Raw genomic sequence first — 23,451 nt, 5'->3', positions numbered from 1 at the left:
AGTGAAACTGTTTAGAGGTGTATTACAGTAACATAATGTTAGTAATGTGTGGTGAAATGTATATAGGTCTACTTAAGTATGTTACTGAAATCACCATATACCATTACGCCAGGTTTAAATTGTTGGCGATATTATTTATCTTATCATAAATATACACTACTGGAAGCAGCGCAACTGAGAGAAAAGCTATGAAATGTAAAGAATAGACTATTGGGAATAATTTAATACACATTCATGGAAAAATATATTAAATATATTAAAATGCAAGTCAGTGATTCAGATCACTGCTGTTTAGGCCAGCAGAGAAGGACTTACTGACCCTGAAGGTCCACCACTGAGAAATTGCCTTTAAAACCCTTCCCACCATCCTGCCCTCTGTGCCATACCTCACAAATGGAAAAATGGTGCACCCAACATAGACATATTTGCATATTTTAATAAACAAAATCTGTATTTTACAACAAAGTAGTTTCATAATGTATTTTAGTAAGTATTTTTATTAATAAAAAATACTGATGTGAATTAATATAAATAATTCACTCAACTGTTAGGAAACTTTTAACCCAATTCACTGGGTTAAAATAACCCTCAGATGGGAAGGTGCTAGACCAACCCACTGTTGGGTTACTAGTTGGGTTATTTTTAACCCAACATTTTTTGAAAAAAAAAAAAAAAAATACTGTAGAAAGCAGAATTAAACTGTGTTTATAAGAAAAAAAGGTAAAACAAAAATATAATCAATAATCTGCAACACCACAGCAAAAACACTGTTATTTTATTAGTTACATACTTTTTTAAAATAAAAAGTAGTAGTTTTGCCGCTCGTTTCTTTTCCTAACAAGCCTTTTGTGGGCGGTGCTTACAAACTCAGGTCACGCCTTTTCCAGAAGTGTCAGCGTTTGCGCAAACCTGCGAATCAAAATCAGTCAAACGGAGTGAGAGAGTAAAATTTAGACTTAGATTTTTATTGAAAATGGAGGCAATTTTTGACTCAGACAACATGAGATCTCCAATTCATGACCAAATCTCAGAAAAGTCCAGCTCCTGGGTGAATAAATAACCTCACACCCACACAAGCACACACTCTCTAGTTCAGTTAAGTATCTGATACATGGTCAGGTGACTGTAACGATGCAGTTGAAATTAAAGTGATGAAAAATAATAATAAAGAAAAGTTAATATTCTCTGTATTGGGATTGTCGGAGAATATTCCCCAACAGGAGAATAAACTCCCACACTGGAAACTGGCAGAGGCACTTGCTGTAAGGACACGCCCACTTTACTATGATTAGTAGTAGTGCTGTGGACCAAATGATCCATGACAACTGTGTGATTAGGTTTTGGCTCTGTATTGAGAGAGAGTGTGTGTGTGAGAGAGAGAGAGAGTGTGTGTGTGTGTGTGATGCTCCTGTGCAGCAAGAGTGTGTCTCCTCTGAGATGAGCCTGAGGTCATCAGGGACACTTTTGAATCCCACAGCTCAGAGAAGACTGCCTACAGGAACATGTCCAGGAAGGTCAGGACACACACACACCATTATTAATATAATATAACGAGTCTAAGCTACCTACAGTTTGTAGATTTCAGTCTTTATCAATGTGTTACAGTCTTATCAAGTATCCAGTATAAAAATTAAATATACAGACACCAGTTTTCTAGGATAAATAGTGCGTGTGTGTGTGTGTTGTAACGCTCGCCTCCTAGAGGCCCTGGCTACAACTTGCTACGGGTCAGGTAACAGCATGAAATAACAAATAAAATAGTCAAAACCAAGATAGATGTTCACTCAAACACCGTGTATTAGTCATAAACAGCAATAACATATATACACAAAAACCCACTGTCCATCTGTCTCCATGGAGCGATAGAACAAATACACAAACATTTTGGGAACACCTCGAGCACATGGAACTGAAATGTTGATATATTACTCCAGACTTTGCTCTTGATGGTTTCAGGTTTCCCAGAAGACCCTCCAGCATGCCTCAGTTCTTGGTAATCTAAGCTGAAATAATTATTCACTGAGTTAAGTAGATGGGTTTCGGCATATGACAGACAATTCAATCGATTTGTCCATGTGTTATGAATGTCTCAGCTCCACTGTCCACTGGGGGATATAGTATGATACATGACAAAGTAAATTAGTTTCATTTCCAATTCATACCTAAATACCTGGAAATTCCTATATTCTAACCATATAGTGGGCCCATATTATTATGTATGTAGTCAAATAATAAAAACATTCAAATACAGCAAAAAAAAAAAAACAACCACCAGACAGGATACAGATAATAAACAGGTTTTACCCTTTTTATTCATATTAAAGGAAAAATAATAATATAGCAGTAACCTCTACACTCTAGTAGTTAAAAACCCTGTACTTTATCTTAAACTATAAATTGACAATGGCCATGCTAGTCACTTCATTCTACAACATGTTAGCCGTGGTTATGCATGTAAATTCTTAAGACAATGAACAAATTATGAAACATCAATAATTAACTACACAGGGTACAAACAATATAAGGAAATAAAAGTTATAAATAAGCATGAATTTCTATAAAATGCGAGTTATACAGCAGGTAGGATATTTTACAATCGCTATGAATTATATACATATATTAAATTCAATAAAAAATGAATCTTAACTTTTATTGCAGACCGCCCAACTTACCAGCAGCAATATCTGTTCTTTCTGCTGCCTTTATATTCACTGTTCTCCCCACCGCCCACAATACAAGATGGACTGAGTAATGAGGAACTGAACTCGATTAATATGAGATCTATGTCTATAGAGAAAAGGAGAGGTCTCTCAGATATAACTGTTTCAAAATCTCTGACTTCAGCCAAACAAGTAGACCTCCTCAGCTGAACTCCTCAGATGAACAATGTAACGCAGCAGCTAGAGTCCTAACTAGAAGCAGAAGATATGGACACATCACTCCTATCTTAGTGTAGCAGTACTGTCGCTTTAAGAGTGATCAGGGCAGATATTGGGCTTTTGTTCCGAGGCGATAAAATTGGCAGAAGTGACATCACTGGGAAGCACCCCTACCTAGCATTGCCTCATTTCCGGATTTCCAGTGAGGTAAGAATTGTTTGGTACATTTGTATGGTGGACTGTTTGTTATGCAGGGTAACTTGAGACTGCTTTATTTTTAGTGTACACCGAGGAGCCAGACGGGATGCTTGTATTGGTCAAGGCTAAAGAGCATCCTCAAGTGGGTTAAACTGACAGTTATCAGGTATGTCATTATTTTTAATAAAGATTTGTTTAAATCCTTTAATTAGCAATCTTTTAATTTTGTAGCTACCCAGCTAACGGCTGGCTTAACGACGTTGCAGCAGGCTTTCGTGTTTGTATGCCCATCTGAGAAAGTTGCTTTGGCGTCCGCTTGTGTGACTATTAGGATGCTGGACTGTGTGAAAATAATTTTCAGTTTGCTACTGGTTTCTGTTTTCCTTTCCTTTTTTTTTTGTTCATGGTACCTGTCATGCTAATAATTGTAAACTTTTTTTTGGTTTGGGAATGAATGGTGTGTGTGTGTGTAAATGTCTGAAAACTGAAATGTGCTATCTTTCCCTTCAGAGTAGGGGTGGCCAAAGATGGTGGTGGTGGTGTATCTGACAGCTGCAGTGCTCACAGTGGTGTTGTGTATGTGCTGTGGTGTTGGGGTGCACATGAGTTGGTGTCCTCTGGCTTAGGGAGACCAGCACCCAATTCTGGAGAGGTAAAAATGGCGATTTTCTGGTTGTTTTATGTAAACTGATTTTATCTGCTATCTGAAATAAAATTTATTGTGTTGTCAACTCCGTCTGATACCTGACTCAGCCGTAACTAAACCTGTGTGTCCTGTGAACTTAAGTGAAGGGTGAGTCCCCGGTAATAGGCCCCCGGGATGGCATAGTCGGTTATATTCAGCAATAGCTCAAATTTAATTTTGGGAAGAAAGGTTGTTGGGTTATTTCAGCCCAGACCCTATGTAATACCGCTACATTAGCCACACTACATTGGCTCCCAGTCAAATTTTGCACTGATTATAAAATACTGTTACTAACCTATAAAGCACTAAATGGTCTTGTGCTGCAGTACCTGAGCGATCTTTTATGATCCGCCACACCTACTCCGATCAAAGGGTGCTGGTTACTTGGTAGTACCTCAAGTAGCAAAGGCTACAGCAGGGGGCGGAGCTTTCTCTTTCAAAGCCCCACAGTTATGGAACAGCCTTCCAATTAGTGTTGGGGATTCAGACACAGTCTCAATGTTTAAGTCTAGGCTGAAGACACATTTGTTTAGTCGAGCTTTTAATGTATAGTTTTCTTAGGTAAAGGAGCAGATCTGGAAGGTTCATGGTCATAGAGTGTTTGGTGACTGGGATGTGTTGGATGCTGTCATCTTACCACCCTCACAAGTCACTCAGGTCACTGACTGAAGTGGTTGGATGCTTTATGTCCCGGGAAGCCTTCATGTCTGTGACCTTCTGGCTCTCCATCTTAGTTATGATGTCATAGCTAGTCTTGCCGGAGTCCCTGCCTGCACTTTACACTTAATTCTACATTGTCTTTAAACATCACATGATCACAAGCATGCATACATAATATCCTTCTCTCTCTCTCACTCTCTCTCCCCTTCTCTCTCTGTGGAGCTATACATCCCAATCTTGAGCTCCCAGTGTTCTGAGTTTCCAGTGTGACCACTGCCTCTACCCCTGGTCAGAGTCTGGTCACTTGGTGGTGCTCACTGATGGTGTGGATGGATCTGTGTGGACAGCCTGTGACCCAGGAGACAGCCGTGGACAGAGACACTTGGGGACTTTCACACCATCACAGATCTGCCATTTCATCTGTCAGCTTGTGACAGCAAGGAATTAGTGTCTATAATGACCATAGAAACTACACTGACCTAATAGTTCCTCATGGGTCATTGACTGCTGTTGAAGAAAGGACATTAATCAGTTACAGTTACATTATTTACTGTTTAGTGTCACCCAAATGAGGATGGGTTCCCTTCTGAGCCTGGTTCCTCTCAAGGTTTCTTCCTCATATCATATCAGAGAGTTGTTCCTTGCCACCGTCACCACAGGCTTCTCATTAGGGATAAAATAGAATAATTTAATTTAATATTTTTTTTCTCTCCTTTTTTGTTCTCTTCTTTTGTAAAAGCTGATATGAGACAATGTCCATTGTAAAAGGCGCTATACAAATAAATTGAATTGAATTGAACTCCTCAGATGAACTCATCAGATAAACTCCAATTCTATCAGGTGAGAATTCCACCAATGTCCTTAAACTGTTCCTGTCCATTTTATTTCTCTCTTCCACTGACTGGGTTCAGCTCGAGTTTGTGTGGTTTTTCACATGCTGTTCTAAATAATCCTTCAGGTTTTTATGGGATTGAGATCCAGGGAATTTTATCCAGGGATCAGAGGTTGTTATACACTCAGTGTAGAATTGTGTACAGTCTGATTCACTCTGCATGATGAACACACACTTCTCACTTCTCTGAATCTGTTTAATGTGTTAGAACTAAATGACTGATGTGTTTCTAAACATCTTCTCTATTCCCCAACATGCAGGAACACTGGAGTCTTCATCACACACAGATATTCATTACAGCCTGAATATAAAGGAAAAAAGATGTGAATTAATCAGCACAAAGTGGACTGTGGTACTTCATGATCAACATCATGTAATCATCTCTGCTCCAAGAGAAACATCATCATCTCCTGTTTATAATTAATCATTCAACATTTCTTCATTCTTACTAACATCTGTGTTCTAACATTTAGCTAGAACAAATGAGAACTTCCACAAGTTCTAACAGGATAATGAGCAGATATTTACCCATCACATCACTGCTCTTATCCAATCACAGGAGCTTTTTTAAATAACGAACACTACTGTGTCATTTAGTTCTTGTTCTACATTTATATTTAAGTGCAGACTTTAAGAAGAAGCTGAGGTGAATTTTACAGGAATGACAGAAGACACAATGTTCATTTACAATCACTCTCATGCACTCATTTGGGACATTTTGTAGACTCTGTCTGAATCCCTGTTTTCTGTCTTCACATGAATTTTAAATCAACACACTTTACTGAACACAAAACACCATTAAAGACAATTGTTAGAAAAATTCACATTAAATAGAATATAGTGACATTTTCTAAAACTGGTTTTATTTCCTAACCTGATAATCTGATATTTATTGGAAATAAAGAGAAATGTACAACTAATGATAATGAGGCTGAACTTTTATTAAAAGGTCATTACTCACCTCAGATACTGTAGTTTGTAATGTTTATTATTCTTAAGAGCAGAGAGCAGCTTCTTTCTCAAGTCTCCTAGTCTATTACAGGACAGATCCAGGTATCTCAGGTGTGAGGGGTTTGATCTCAGAGCTGAAGTCAGAGCAGCACAGCCTTCATCTGAGATACCACAACCACTCAACCTGTAGAGAGACACAATGACACACTCTTCACTGGTTGTACACAGGGATGTTTCTAGAGTTTGATCACTACTGGAGCACAGGCCACACAATAACTGTAACTGAGGAGCATTTAGTTCTGGGGACTTTTGGAGTAATATTTATTTGTTTGTTTTTGTGACAGACATTAATGTAAATATGTGCTTCATATTATTTCATTACAAATCTACAAAAAAAAATCCTTAAAATCCACAACCAGTATTTTTGTTAGCAAACTAACTCCTGTATAAATAAATCAGTTTAAAAAGCTTGATGACTAAAATTACCCATAGCTTTTAGAAGATTTTACAAATGAAAATAGATAAGTAAGCATTCTTTTATCAGTTAACAAGCTAACATTATTCAAATCTATGTAAGTAACATACTGCGCATTACTCATTAACACAGAGATAAGTGTTAGTCTGGTAGTTTCCTTTCCTCAGTCCTCAGCTATAGTGTTATACTATCAATGATGTGCACTTATTGCACGCATCAGCACTTCATTGTCAAGTCATTGCATAATATTTTATTGTTTTCTAGTTTAATATTTGAAGTTCTATTTTCAAAGTTGAATAGCACTTCACATGTCATGCTGTGTATAGTTATGTATGTGAAAGAAAATCTGAATTTTAAGTGTTTTCAGTAACTTTTCCTGCTTCATAGATCTCAACAAAACTTTCTTGAGAAGATTTAGATAACACATTTATACACATCATAGATTAAAAAATCCACAAATCCTCAGTCCAGTTTTCCATTATTATTAATTATCATCTGACTGCAAATTGAGGTTTCCACTGGGAAGAGTGTAAGAAGGAGAAGCACAGTCAGGGGGCGGGGCAGGGCATGACGAGGGGTGGGACACAGTCATGGGGCAGGGTGTATTATTGATGACGATGCACAGGATATTTTTTGCTTCATCTGGCGTTACAATCATGCTTTATGTTTTAAATTATTTAAATGATGCAAATGTTAAGCTTGAGTAGAAAAGCCTATTTTCAGTATCTACAGTAATCTTTCGCATCAGACACTGATCTACTGATTTACATTATTTCGTTATTTACATTGTTAGCATTAACGTAGGGAAGATAGGGAAAACGTGCTGCTAATTGCTTGTAGTTATAAGAGTTACGTGTTAGGAGCACTGCTCTGTATTTAATAATTTTATTAAATATTCTCTATGTGAGAGCCTGACACACACACACACACTCGCTGGGTTTGGGTTTTTCTGCTTTACTTTAATTACTACTGTGTGTTTAACTGTCACTGTGCATATGGAACCAGAACGCCAGAGGGAACCATCACCTGAGTATTGACGACAATGAACTCACTTCCGGCTTGCTTGGGTATTTAAACAGCGTGACTCTTTGCACTCTGTGAAGTATCGTTCCCTTGCGTTACGTACCGAGCCTTGCATTATTCCCTGCTTTGTTTTCCACGTGTATGATCCTAGCCTGTTCTTCTATTGACTACGAGTTTTGCTTAGTGATTTTGGTTTCAGTTTCTAATGAGTGTAGTTTCCCAGTTTTGACCCTTTTGCCTTTCCACTTCGTTTACAATTTTGCCTGCCATTTTTGTGAATAAACTGATCTGCATATGGATTCCAAAACGCCTCCTGCGAGTGCTTCCTTACAGGATACTTTGCCAATCGGGAATCCAGCGGATCTACGTGCCACCATCGTCCGCCAGGGATACATGATTCGCATGTACCGAGATCAGGGGGCGGAGCTACAAGCCAGCAACGCCCAGCTACAGCAACAATCTCCAGCAGCTGCTACAGCACCAGCACCAGCGCCAGCGCCGCCTCCGCGCAGTGAGTTACCCCGATTCTCCCTACCTGAGAAGTTTGATGGTACCGCCAATCGCTGCCGAGGATTCTTACGCCAATGTGATAACTTCTTTTCGCAACAGCCAGAAGTCTACGGCAGCAAGACAATCCGGTGCGCATTCATGCTTTCTCTGCTGACGGGTAAAGCGCTAGACTGGGCTTCAGCTGCTTGGGACTCTGATCTTCAAGTCAAGACATCGGCTGACTATTTCGCCAATCTCATCAAAGAGGTATCTGAGTACCCAGCGTGGGGAAAGGACATTTCCATGCAGTTACTGGAATTACGCCAAGGGGCGGATACGGCGGCGGATTTTGCCATTAAATTCCGCACGCTGGAGGCTCAGTCAGGGTGGAACGAGACTGCACTTCTAGCGGTGTTACGTGAAGGGCTCAATCCGGAGCTGAAAATGGAGATGGCATGCCGGGAGACCAACATGACACTGTCTCAATACATCACAACTGCTATTCGGCTTGACAACCTCCGAAGTCAACACCGATCTCCAGCCTTCGCGTTGTGTTTCATTCCGCCCCGCACAATGGAATTCCACAGCCCCAGGGAGGAAACAGCTGAACCAATGCAACTCGGGAGGTCACGTGTTTCTGAAGCAGAACAGCTTAAACAGCCCGTTTTTACTGCGGGAAATCTGGTCACAGAGTGCTTGAATGCCCGGAGAAGCCGACCACATCCCATGTAGAAATCGTTAAGCTGGCCTCAAAAGTCTCCTTCCTGCCTTTTTTCTCCTTGCTGACTCTCATATCTCTGTCACAGCGCTAATTGATTCTGGTTCCACGGTCAATCTCATGGACGACCGCCTAGTACAAGAGCTCAGATTACCATCATTCCATGCACCCCGCCGTTAAGAGTGACTGCAATCAATGATCAACCTATTGGGGAAGGCCTTCTCACCAACTAGACACCACTAATGGACTTTCAAATCGGACTATTTCATCATAAAAAATTAAGATTCTTCATCATCTCTTCACCATCTAACCCTGTCATCCTAGGCCTTCCCTGGCTTCAGCTTCACGATCCTGTAATCTCCTGGAAGGAAGGGGAACTAAAAAGGTGGTCCTCTTTCTGTCCCAAGAACTGTTTTAATGATCACTGCACCCGGCCCTGCCTCTCAACTTCCATTGAGAGCCCCAAGTCTTCCCTCCAAGTTACTCTCCTCAGTGCATACAAAGACTTCCAGGAGGTCTTCAGTAAAGAAAAGGCCACCAAGTTACCTCCACACCGACCATGGGACTGTGCTATTGAGCTCCTTCCCAATGTTATGCCACTTAAGAGCTGTGTTTACCCCCTTTCGCTCCCAGAGAAATATGGAGGAATATATAGAAGAGGCCCTCACAACTGGATATATCCGCCACATCACCGGCAGCAGCGGGGTTCTTCTTCCTGGAGAAAAAATGATGGGGGCCTTCATCCATACACTGATTACAGAGGTCTGAATGCAATCACAGTTCCTTACCCATATCCCCTTCCCTTGGTTCACGCAGCTCTCGAACAGTTACAGCGGGCGAACATTTTCACCAAGCTAGACCTGCGTAGTGCATACAACCTTATCCGGATAAAGGAGGGGGATGAATGGAAGACAGCGTTCCACACTACACACGGACACTATGAATATCTGGTTATGCCGTATGGACTCACGAATGCTCCCGCTGTCTTCCAGTCCCTCATCAACAAGGTATTTCGTGACATGCTCCATAAATTTGTTATTGCATACATTGATGACATCTTAATCTACACGACCAGCTGAGAGCAACATATTTCACATGTTCGTGCTGTCCTTCAACACCTTGCAGAACACAACCTGTACGTAAAACTAGAGAAATACGAGTTTCATCAATCTTCCATAACCTTCCTGGGGTACGTAATCTCGCTCATGGGGGTGGAGATGGACCAAGCTAAAGTATCTGCCATCTCGTCCTGGCCCGAACCCACCACTGTCAAAGAACTACAACGTTTCCTGGGGTTCGCGAATTTCTACAGATGCTTTATCAGTATCAGTATTATAGCGCTATAGCAAGCCCATTGACTTCCCTGCTGAGAGGCAAGCCCAAGAAACTTAAATGGACTGATCAAGCCCGAGAGGCATTTCAGAGACCTCCATTCTCTGCCATCCTAACCCTGAGCTGCCATTTGTGGTGGAGGTGGACGCTTTGAACTGTGGTATTGGGGCAGTCCTTTCCCAGCGTCAACCAGGTTACATCCGTGCGCCTTTTTCTCCCGTAAACTCACGCCAGCTGAAAACAACTATGACGTGGGAAATCTGGAGCTGTTATCTATAAAGGCAGCCTTGGAAGAATGGAGACACTGGTTCCAGGGGGCCCGCCACCCGCTCCTGGTTCTCACAGATCACCGGAATCCCGCATATCTTCGAGAAGCAAAACGCCTCGACCCTCGCCAAGCCAGGTGGGCTCTGTTCTTCACACAATTTAAATTCTCTGTCTCCTATCGTCCTGGTTCCAAGAATGGGAAAACAGATGCCCTACCTGTGCACAAGCACGAATGAGCTGCCAACTACCAGAAGGTCTTTTAGAACCACTACCGATCACGTCGGCCCTGGTCTCACCTATCTGTGGATTTCCTCAGGATATCATCCCCAGTCCAATGGCCAAGTGGAACAGCTCAATGAAGAACTGGGGAACTGCCGTGAACAGCAGTGTTGGAGTGAGTTTCTTCCCTGGGCCGAATACGCGCAGAACTCTTTATGGCACTCCTCCACTGGCTTAACCCTCTTCCAATGTGTGCTGGGATATCAACCTCTGCTATTTCCGTGGTCTGGGAAACCCTCTGATGTGCCCACGGTAGATGACTGATCGAGACAAAGCCAAGAGGTCTGGGAGAGAGCTCATGTGCCCCTCCAGGGGGCTATCCGTCATCAAGAGATCCAAGCGAACCGTCGGCGGCGTCCTCACCCGGCGTACAGTGTGGGTCAGAAAGTGTGGCTCTCAACGTGGAACCTGAGGTTAAAACTCCCATGCCACAAGCTTAGCCCTAAGTTCGTCGGCCTGTTTAAAATCATACGCCAAGTGAACCCAGTGTTGTACCGCCTAGAACTGCCTGCGTCCTATCGCATTTCTCCCACCTTCCATGTATCTCTATTGAAACCCTTCCATGAACCTCGAATTCCCAATTCCACCGCCACCGAGCCACCCCCTCCGCTGGACATCGATGGCTCCCTGGCCTATCAGGTACACGCCATCCTCAACTCTCGTCGTCATGGTGGTTGTCTCCAATATCTGGTGGACTGGGAGGGGTATGGCCCCGAGGAACGCTGCTGGGTAAATGCCACGGACATTCTTGATCCCTTGCTCACAGAGGAGTTTCACCAGAATTTCCCGAACAGACCCGCCCCTCGCCCACAGCAGCGTCGACGTCGTCGAACACCGGGAGGTGTTCCTAGGGGGCAGGTTCTGTCACTGCGCATACGGAACCAGAACACCAGAGGGAACCATCGCATTGACGACAATGAACTCACTTCCGGCTTGCTCGGGTATTAAAACAGCGTGACTCTTTTTGCACTCTGTGAAGTATTGTTCCCTTGCGTTACGTACCGAGCTTTGCATTATTCCCTGCTTTGTTTTCCACGTGTATGATCCTAGCCTGTTCTTCTATTGACTACGAGTTTTGCTTAGTGATTTTGGTTTCAGTTTCTAGTGAGTGTAGTTTCCCGTTTTTGACCCTTTTGCCTTTCCACTTCGTTTACGATTTTGCCTCGCCTCCTGCGAGTGCTTCCTTACATTAACATTGTCTCTGCTTTACTTGTAGTTTTTTGTTTGGTTAACAGAGCCTAATGAACACAGCCCAAAAATTATTCCATTCTTCTATGATTTGATGTGTGTGTGTATTATCACTCTTATTGGTGATTTGAACCTGAGCATGCTTTTAGTATGGGTAGTATATGCTAATTCTTTGAATGAAATTCCTAGCATAGCATAGTCCCTTGTCCCTACCACATACACACACAAACATACACATATGTATATTTTTTGGGACATTAAAATTTGAATTACAAATATTTTCTGTTTTTGGAGAAGTTGTTAGTTCATTGGTGTATTTTTTAAACCCAGACTGTGAAAGTATAAATGGTTTATTCTGTTTTATTTATACAGAATGTTTTTATCTATTATTATGACCTGGATGAAGATTAGACCATGATTTATCATTAATGTTTTAAAATATGATCTTACTCCAGTTTCTCCAGTTTACAGTGAGGATTCTCCAGTACAGCAGAGAGACTCTTCACTCCTGAGTCTCCTAATTTATTACAGGACAGATCCAGTTCTCTCAGGTGTGAGGGGTTTGATCTCAGAGCTGAAGTCAGAGCAGCACAGCCTTCATCTGAGACTCCACAATTATACAACCTGTAGAGAGACACAATGACACACTCTTCACTGGTTGTACACAGGGATGTTTCTAGAGTTTGATCAGTACTGGAGCACAGGCCCAACGGGAATTTTACAAAAGCAAAAAGTCTTTTTATTTGCCAGATAGCAGATGTAACGAAGTTTTTAATGATAAATATTCGGCCTTTATGTATATTATGACATTTTTGTAATTTCCATTTATCAATGCGACCCATTTCCTTTTCAAGAACTCCTTCAAAAGGTTTTTTTTTTTTGCATAAATATTCCATCTACTAAAAACACTCACAGGTATTTAAAACCCTCTCTGGTCGAAGTTACAAAAATTAGTTATGACAAAAATTATAAAGTGTTCGATTCTGGTTACATTGAGAATATTTCTTTATTTATTTACTTATTTGTTTACTTGCTCAATTAATTGTTTGTTTGTTTATTTGTTTTTGCTCTATTTTACATTTTAGTTTACTGTAAAGGGGTTTTGCTAAAATTGTCTACATAAACTTTTTACACATTTTTAAAAATATATTTGAAAACCTTAAGTCCACAACTCCTCAGTCCTCAGCTACAAAGTTGTAGCAGAGAGGTACAGTCAGGGGGCGGGGCACAGTGAGAGGGGGCGGGGTTTATGATTGAAAATACACAGGATATTTTCGCTTCACCTGCTGTTACAATCAGACTTTTATTTAATGTAAATAATGTAAATGTTTGAAGAGAAAAGACTATTTTCAGACGTATCTACAGTAATCTTCCTCATCAGACACTGACCTATCAGGAACATTTTCCCTGCTTTATACATATATAATCTTTCTTTCTTTTCTTTAATCAGTGTTCACATGAACAGATCTTTCTTGAGAAGATCAGACTGTCAGTAATCAGACCTAAAACAGGGTCAGACTCTAATTAGTTTTTGGAGAAGTTGTTAGATCATTGGTGTATTTTTTAAACCCAGACTGTGAAAGTGTAAATGGTTTATTCAGTATTGACAAGAACAACTGTGACTGTTATTTATACAGAATGTCTTTATCTATTATTATGACCTGGATGAAGATTAGACCATGATTTATCATTAATGTTTTCAAAGATTATCTTACCCCAGTATCTCCAGTTTACAGTGAGGATTCTCCAGTGCAGCAGAGAGACTCTTCACTCCTGAGTCTCCTAGATTATTCCTGGACAGATCCAGTTCTTTCAGGTGTGAGGATCTCAGAGCTGAAGTCAGAGCAGCACAGCCTTCATCTGAGACACCACACTCCCACAACCTGTAGAGAGACACAATGACACACCTTATCAACAGATTTTTATCTTGGTTTAAGACTTAATTTAAAGATGACGTGTTTGTTATTAAAATGATCAGACTGAGTGTTAGAGTGTTAGTGTTGGATAGTTTCTCTGTTGTGTGTGATATTAAACTATCAGCGGCTGAAGCTGAACAGAGAGCAGCAGACTGACCATCAACTTTAACTTTAGTTACTTCACACAAAGCCCTTAATAACACTAAAATAAAAAGAAACAAGATCTTTCATGGTTTTATTATACTGGAAATCATTTAAAATTCCTGATTACACCAGATTAAAAGACACTATTTCTAAATTATAGCTTGAGTTCTGACCAATTTAATTTTTTTCTAGTATCTTATTGTGCCATTTTAGCTTGACTCTCTGAGTCTATTTAAAACTACAAATAAAGATTTCCAGTCAGAATGTTTCATCACACCAAACAGACTGTTTAAAACAATAAACACAGGTTTTAGTTTATTACAGTGCAAAAAAGCATGAACACAGTTTCTCTCTGAAAACAACATGGACATCCATGTCTAAGACTGTAAACTGTTATTGATATCAGATTGAACTCAAAGCCATCTTTACTCCTTTTCCTTCAGCACATGACTCCCACCCAAACCCCCTGTGGGTGATGATGTCACATCAATACACAACATCTAACACCAGGGTTTATAACTCAAACTAATGCATTAACCACAACTGCACCATGAAGAATTGTGCACTGTACGTCTCCCACTTTCTTAGACAAAGGTGACATATATAAGGCTCTCCACTCCAGTGTCACATTCTCCTCCAAATGGAGGACAGTACACCAGGGTGTCCAGGCCTAGACATTTAAAGCCCTGCAAAGTAGGTTGCTGATCTGCTCTGCATATCAACAAGACAAAGTCCTCTTTCTTTTTTGGGTAAACTCGCAGAAGTTTTTTGAACCCACTGCAATTTCTAAACTAAACTTGAACTAAACTAAATTTATATGTATTTTTGCCAGCAGTAATGCTGGAGGATCAACACAAGCTAGCTGATGCCAGATAGCAGATGTAACGAAGTTTTTAATGATAAATATTCGGCCTTTATGTATATTATGACATTTTTGTAATTTCCAATGCGACCCTTTTCCTTTTCAGGAACTCCTTCAAAAGGTTTTTTTTTTTTTTTGCATAAACATTCCATCTACTAAAAACACTCACAGGTATTTAAAACCCTCTCTGGTCGAAGTTACACCCTCCAGGAGGTTTTACTCCCCATAGCACACTTTTACATCCAAAATGGCTTTACATTTAAATCAGTTTATTTTTGTGGCAGAAACTACTTTAAATTCATAATATTTCCAACATCAAATTTCTGACAACTAATTAAAACCGCAGCAGCAGAATATGCTGATAAACACAATTCTTAATACATAATCCATACAAATCTGTTCTTAAACTGTTTAAGTGACTCTATTGCTAAAATATACAACATACCAGACAAGACACAACCTTGTCTAACATCTCATGCTAAAACCACATGCTGTGAACACATTCCATAAACAGTTGTGCTTGAATCAAAAACCTTTTCTAGGTCTACGACCAAAATCCAGGTTAAGACTCTTACTGATATCCAAAATATCCCTAATTAAAGAAAAATTTTCAAAAATTTATCTTCCTGGGACACAATCTGTCTGATCAGGATGGAAGACTTGTTCTGACCAAAACCTTGGAGAGCAATTTATAATCTCTGCATAACAAACTCACCAGTCTCCAATTTTTAGTATAATTTAGTTCAGTTTTCTGGTAAAAAAAAAGAAAAAGTGCGACCTGTGCTTAGTTGGCTAAGCCTTCAGATACCTGAGGGAGATTATCAAGACTTTATCAACAGCTTTTTCAAGCCTGAATTCATGCTTATACAGTCCTTCATAATGCTCTTCTTGAAATATCAGAAGAGTCTGGCAACAAGACCCCAGCTTCTGAGTGTAAGACATGAATAAACCTTTTCTGTCCATTACAGCTGCTCCATTAATAATATTTTAACAGAGATCATGATTTCTGCCTGCCACATTTAATTAAACATAATCATTTGCAATACTGATGTGTTAGCAGCAGAAATCATCAGTCTGGTGAAGCTGTAAATTGTTCATTATTCAGGCTGCAAATTGTTTCATTCAGTCACTCCAAAGAAAAAGAAGACTACTGAACAAACCTTACAAAGTCCATCTAACACCAGGAGCTAAGTGTAGTTTAGTCACATAACCTGGATAGTGAGTGAGATCCACCAAAATGGTGGGATCAACAAAATTCTAACCTCAAAAGCCTCAAGTTCCCCTTTAGAGAGGGCTTTTAGTACTGGGGGGATATTATTACTCACTTGTGGTCCTCACTAAAGCTCCATCATGTTGATAGACTAACCAAAAAGCTTGCCAATACATATGTATAGTACAAATACATGCATGTACCGTGTAGGTTTTGTGCATTCATCACTGAATCATTCTGTTTTCCACAGTGAAGTCTTATTAAAATGTAATTTTGTTATTAACGCTTAGTGTATAAAACAGGCCTACTTTTATTGTAAACAGACATTTACATGTTCTTATTTTTTAAATACAGAAAACTACTGTTTCTGTTTCACAAGTTTTACTGATTTGGCTATAGAAAATGCATATGTGAAAATAAGTGAAATAAAAAAAGCTGATATGTGACAGATAACTGACTCTTGATTATCATTTTAATAATCATGCAGCCCAACTGTCCACTGATGGAGAGTGATGTGCTGACCAGAGCCTCTTGTTTTAATTTTAGTTTCCATGTTATTTTTTTGTCACTGCAGCTTTAAAGAACTGCAGATCACACAGTACATTTAGTTTATGTCTCAACTGCAGTTTGTGTGATTAGTTACAGTGTTTTAGTAAATTTCACAGTAATTTCAGACACATTGCAGTCACATCAGAGTCTGTGAAACATCATCAGTGTGCAGTGAAAAGAAACAATCTTCCTCCTCAGGACATTGATGATGAACCTAAAACTTCTGCTCCAGTCTCACTATTAGAGCATGTGTCTTACTGAGGAACAGGTCATGTGACTCTCAGAGAGATGATCTTACCACAGTATCTCCAGTTTACAGTGAGGATTCTCCAGTACAGCAGAGAGACTCTTCACTCCTGAGTCTCCTAGATTATTAAAGGACAGATCCAGTTCTCTCAGGTGTGAGGGGTTTGATATCAGAGCTGAAGTCAGAGCAGCACAGCCTTCACCTGAGACTCCACACTCATACAACCTGTAGAGAGACACAATGACACTCTTTATCAACAGATTTTTATTATACAGTATAAGGTATAATTAACACTGAGCGTAACATTAGTGTCAGATTGTGAACAGTGGGTGGGTCTGGGGAAAACATGGTGGGCACAGGTTTGAAAAGAAACTCAAAAGCCAGCAGTCACTCAAAAGAATTTATATGACTATAAAAAGTCACCAATGAGCTGAAAGAGGTTTGTTCATTTACCAGTTGTTTATGTAGCATGTATACACACAGACATACTGTTGCTTTGACATTAAAACCAACTAGAATGTAATTTAAATGAAAATAATTCACACATTTTGAGCAGCTTTCCCAATTAATAAATACACAACATAAACAAAACAGGGTTGTGTCACCTTTCAACATATTAACATTAGTGTGTCTGGACACTTAACATAGTCTACATAACATCTGCAGCTTTATCAGTTCAAACACAGCAAGTTTCTTATAGCTTATGATGTTAAATCATGAGGGAAAATCTAACCAATGACATTAGAAAAAACTATTGCTGCAGAAGAGACTGAGAAATCACAAATTGTTTTCTTTTCAGTCTATTAGGAGAACTAGTCTGCTACACGGCTACATACCACACAGAAATATTACTGAGCAACATCACTCAATGCAGCTTCTTAAAGCAGCAGCTCCTAGAGAGTGAGAACCAGGCTTTATGAATAATGGTAACATTATAACAGAGCTTATTTGGGTGGGCCAGGACTCCAAATGGCTGGGCCCAAGCCCCTGTAGCTCCACCACTGCTGCTATTATTTAGAATTATTTATATTAAGTTTACTTTATTTTTAAACCCAGCGATATTTTGTAGCCAGTTAGTCAGGTTTTTCTCTCCTTAATTTATTTCTTTAATGCATTATCACTTAATGACTAATCTATTTGTTCTGCATGTTGTACTGTTACAGAAAATCTCAGGTAGAAAACAACCCTGTATATAACTGCTGCTTTTAGTGAGTTTGTCACATCTCGTCTTGATACTGAACATCAGAGGGAGCTCTCTCTTGAGTTTTGAAACTTACTTCTGGGTTTCCACACATAAGCATGGCATACACAGCACACCACGCGAAGTATCGTTCCACTCTAGCTAAACTTACCAAGCCTTGCTATTTCTCTTGATTGGATTTATTGTGTATGGCCTTGGCTGTTTCTCGGATTCTCGCTTTCGTTTTTTGTCTTCGGTTTTGGTTTATTGAGTGTGTGTTGTTTTCCGGTTTTCTGATCCTCGCTACGTTTCCTTACTACGTCTTTTGCCCATTTTTGTTAATAAACGCTTATGGATCCTACACAGTCGGCCTTCGGCGAATCATTACAAAGTTACTGTTGCTCAGAGAGATGATCTTACCTCAGTGTCTCCACATTACAGTGAGGATTCTCCAGTCCAGCAGAGAGACTTTTCACCCCTGACTTTCCTAGTTTATACCAGGTCAGATCCAGTGTTTTCACAGTCAGATGCAGTTCTCTCAGATTGGAGGTTTCTGATCTGAGTGCTGAGTCCAGAGCTGACCAACTTTTCACTCCAAGTGAATCACAGCTGATACTGAAGGAAATAAAATAAAACATAATGAACTCACACTAGTGCAAATGATCAAACACATTCTCAAAGCTTTCACTGAACCTTCTCATTCTCATAAATGCTGAAAGTACAAACACCAGTTAGACAATATGATTAAAGGGACACTGCAGACAACATCTAAAACTGAACCATCAATACATCTGTTGTAAACATCCTTAGGGCCGTTTCTTCCTGTAATTGGTGTAAGGGTTAACTTAGGGCCCCTGGACCACCAGGAGACACCATAAGTTTACTATCATTTGGTGATATATCTGGTGTGTTAAAACACAACAAAGAAAAAACAGAAAACCCAAAACACCAGTAAAATAATTTACATTAATTACTTACTTTTAGTCAATTTATTCACTTTCTTGCTTCCATATGTTGATGTCATTAAAATGGGTAAAGTTAGTGGTTAATTACAGCTAACTAGCTAGTATCTAGAGTAGGGTCTCATATTAAAAATAAACCACTGTGTCTTTTATTGAGTTAATATTGGATGTGATTTGTCCTGTATTCTCATACACATTATTGTATACATACACTTTTAATTTTTACAAAATTAAACCAGTTTCACAAGAATTAGCATGTACACATGCTGCATGAGCTCACATTCAACTTCTTAACATTGATTAGTTTATTAATTAAATCTAAAAGTTTAAATCATTACATATTATATTCACTGTGTATTAAACTTAAGCCTGTATGGTGTGAGATCTCTGATTCACTCAGTCACATGTTCACATCCCCACATGAACTGTGAATGAGCTAGTCACATATTAGCATCGGGCTACCAACTTAAGTAGTAGCAACTTAGCGGTAGCTCTCACATTAAACTTTACAGAACATAACACTGATACTCAAACAATGATTCAACATCGTAGAAGAGGATAATGACAGTCAGTACATACACACCATACTAACAAAGGTGTATCATGTGTGTAATGAAAATTAGCGAACTAGCGATCACCCTTCTACTTCACCTGGATTTAAGAGAGGTTGGTAAACCAGCTTTGGTGCATTTCCAGCATTTACTGGAGTGGAGTGGGACATGTTGGTGTAGACAGAAAATAAATATAAAAATAATAATAATAAAAAAAACTACATTCTTCTAATCAGATAATCTAATAATGCTTTGGTCATTGTTGAATTACTGTTGTGATATTATTATGTCATTCCTTCTCTTGCGATAAACCTGTCTCACATATCCTACTTCTTTATTTATTTCCTGTGTCCTCCCTTTCCTTCCTGTGTCCATAACTCTTACCCTTTTTTTAAATTACCTTTTTAATTAACCCTTTCATTTCAGCTTTCCCAAAAGGGACATCAACAATTAGTCTTGAATACTTCAAAGCCTTTTTACCAACTCATCCTCAATTTCATTTCCCATAATCCCCAAATGGACAGGAATCCACAAAAAGAAAACTAATTCCTATGTGTCTGGAGTTTCTATTAGAATGTCCTGTCTTGTGTCAGACTTCCCATTTTTTACATTTATAAGACTTGATAAAGAATCAGAGCAAGCAACATCTAGAGACAGATGAACCTCTTCTACCCACTGAAGGGCCAGATGAAGTGCAATCAGTTTTGAAGAATAAACAGACATTAGATGTTCTTTCACCTATTTTAATGTCCAACTCTGGAATAACTCCTGCTGCAGCTGTATTCCCAGATTCAGGATCTTTTGAACCATCAGTATATATTTAAGTACAATAATGATACTCTTGATCTAAATACTGTCTCACCAACAAATCTTCTCTAGTCTTTCTTTGATGGTTTTTTATTTCAAGTAAGCACAGATCAACCAGCGGCATTGGGAATAACCAAGGAGGTACAGCTGATATTGCCACTGTTGGAGAAGTTTAGCAGCATCCCACCTGGAACGGGCTACATGGGAATATTCATATTCTCAGCAGTTCTTAATAACATTTTTACAGGGTGACTATTTATGTGTTCTTTCACTGAAACACAGTAATTCATTTTCAGTTGTTGCTACCTAACTAGCAAAGGCATTTCTTCAAGCTCCACATGTAACACTGCTACTGGTGATGTTCTAAAAGCCCCACAGCAAATGCTTTAATATATTTTCATTAATTTTAGTAAATGTTTTAGATAATCCTTCTGCTTTTCACTATTAGACACAATTCCTCAATGTCTTCACTTTTTCACTTTCCTATTATATGCAAATTAGTGGTTAAAGTAGTAATCACTTTGGATTACCATTCAATACTTTCCAATCACTCATTTAGCTAGATTTTGAGACATAATAGTTAGATCTAAAACTTATTTTTTTGCCAAATACATTTTTGTTCCATCATTAATTCATATTAAATTCTCCAAATCTCTTCCACAACTTTCCTAATGATCAGTATCTGTATAGTAACTATCAGTAACTATCTATTTTTGTTCGAAAGTGATTCTGTATTTTTGTAAATATTTTCACATTCTTTATTTATGTTATGTTTTTTTTATTCTTATGTTTGGTCCATGGAATTTTGTATTTGGCACATGTATATATAATAATAATAATAATAATAATAAAAATGCTGTGAGCATTAAAATCTCCACTCCATATAATCCTACTTATCCCTGTGTCTCCAATGTTACTCAACATTTCATTACTTCAATTCTCACACAGATTATAAAAATTAACTACTCTTATTTTCTGTTTCTCAATCCACACCTCTACCACAAGTGCTTCATGTTCAGTATATATTTCCACTTTTCTAAAACCTAATCCTAATTTCATGAGAGTAAATACCCCTCCACCATTTCCATCTATCCCTACGTAAAACCATATAACCCTGAACTACAAAACTCAGGTGAGGTTTTAACCAAGACTGCTGAATACAAATATGTGATTTATATTCTAATTCATCTAGACATGTTTTAAATTCTTGTCCGTACCTGCATTTTTAGCATCACATTTCGGCCATTACTCCTTCAACTTTCAAGTGCTTCACAGCCACTCTTATTATAATTCTGATCCTTTCAGATCTACTTTTTGTTTGTGCAGAGCAATTAATCACTTCTCCCATTAGAACAATGACATTTTATCAACAACCATTGTACTGTCATTAATTCTACACTGATTCCCACACGAGTTTGTCACTGTGTTCTCAGAATGTTTTTACTCTTTCTGCTCCTCTTCTCTTTGTAAACTTTGATTGCATCCACATAAGTCAAGTTCTTTGACACTTTCACATATTGATTTTTTTTCTGCCTCTTTCCAGGCCTTGCAACCATCATATCCCACACTACGTGCCTCTCCACAATTACTACACTTTGGGTTTACTTCATTTTCACATTTTCCTTATTCATGTTCACCTTCACATCTTGAACAGCATTGTTTCACAAACCACAGCTACATGCCCAAATCTGTTGCATATAACTGGAGGAGAGATATAGGGATGGACTATATAACTAACAAACCCAAGGTAGACTCATCAAAACTGAATTGTCACTGAAAGACCATTTTCTCATTATTTCTAACATATTTTAGTCTTTTAACATCCGGTACCGATGCCCCATAAATATTTCTTTTTATCTGTAAACATTCCTGTAATGACTCCTTTCACCCATTTCCTTTCTTCCATCATCATACACGCTACTTTTTTTAACCATCAAAGATTTTAGATTGGCAGATTTTATTTGCTGTTTATTGTCAGTACAGAAGATATATAATTTCTCTCTCGTTGTCAGGAAGAGCTGGACAGCTTCCTGCCAGGCCTGGAGAGGGTGCTGGCAGGTGAGTCTGTGAAGCCTGCTTTATTGTTTGTATTTGGTGTCACGCCTTTCCTATGAATATAAATAGGGATCATTTTGTACCTGTCTTTGTCGGTCATTGTTTTATGTTCGTTGTCTAGGTCAGTTTTCTGTTATCATGTCTTAGCTATTAGGTTCGTCTTCCCCATGTCTTGTGTTTATGTTAATAAAGCAGCGCTTGTTTTAATCCCCCGAATGGGTCTGTCTCCATGGAGTGCAGCTGCACGCACCACCACGGAGGTCTGGGTTCGCACCCTGCACGGGGGCGCCCGCACGTAACACTTGTACAACCTTAGTGCTTTCTACTTTACCTACTGCTTCTTCAATGTCTTTGTAACTTTGACTGGGTTTAGTGTATTCATTGATTCACACAGAAATTTCATCATCTTCTACCTCATGTAGAAAAGGCTACAGCAGTGGGCAGAGCGTTGGGCAGAGCCCCACAATTATGGAACAGTCTTTCAGTTAGTGTTCGGGATTCAGACACAGTCTCAATGTCCAGACTGAAGACATATTTGTTTAGTCAAGCTTTTTCTGAATAGTTTATTCTTAGGTAAGGGAGCAGATCTGAAGGGTTCAAGGGCATAGATTGTTTGGTATACTGGGATGTTCGGATGCTGTCCACACACACACACACACACACACACACACACACACACACACACACACACACACACACACACACACACACACACACACACACACACAAATAAGCTGCTTTAAATAAAAAATGTTTCTCTAACGAGTATAAATCTTTTCAGTTTTCAATGAAAGGCAATTTCTACCTCAAAAGTAAAACCTATTAATAAAGAAAAACTTTTTTTGGCATTACAGTTAACATAGTTTTAGCTAGGTTTGCTAAACATTTGACCAAATATCCAAGTAAAAGCAGCATTATCAGTGAATTAGCTA

The 23,451-nt window shown here is 39.1% G+C and overlaps 1 protein-coding gene across 1 annotated transcript in view; it reads right to left on the bottom strand.

Moving 5' to 3' along the window:
* Positions 1–3,455: 3,455 nt before the first annotated feature.
* Positions 3,456–23,451, bottom strand: part of LOC131369957 (NACHT, LRR and PYD domains-containing protein 3-like) — a 33,137-nt gene continuing 13,141 nt past the window's right edge. Inside the window, exons 6-11 of the mRNA XM_058416878.1 lie at positions 18,565–18,759; positions 17,016–17,189; positions 13,752–13,919; positions 12,487–12,660; positions 6,276–6,449; positions 3,456–5,615 (exon numbers count right to left, since the gene is read on the bottom strand). Of these exons, the coding sequence (XP_058272861.1) occupies positions 5,609–5,615; positions 6,276–6,449; positions 12,487–12,660; positions 13,752–13,919; positions 17,016–17,189; positions 18,565–18,759 (892 nt within the window). The 3' untranslated portion in view covers positions 3,456–5,608. The remainder of the gene's footprint in view (positions 5,616–6,275; positions 6,450–12,486; positions 12,661–13,751; positions 13,920–17,015; positions 17,190–18,564; positions 18,760–23,451) is intronic.

Source organism: Hemibagrus wyckioides, linkage group LG19 (genome assembly GCF_019097595.1).
Source record: "Hemibagrus wyckioides isolate EC202008001 linkage group LG19, SWU_Hwy_1.0, whole genome shotgun sequence".
Lineage (NCBI taxonomy): Eukaryota > Metazoa > Chordata > Actinopteri > Siluriformes > Bagridae > Hemibagrus > Hemibagrus wyckioides.
This window is presented reverse-complemented; position numbering and strand designations above follow the sequence as displayed.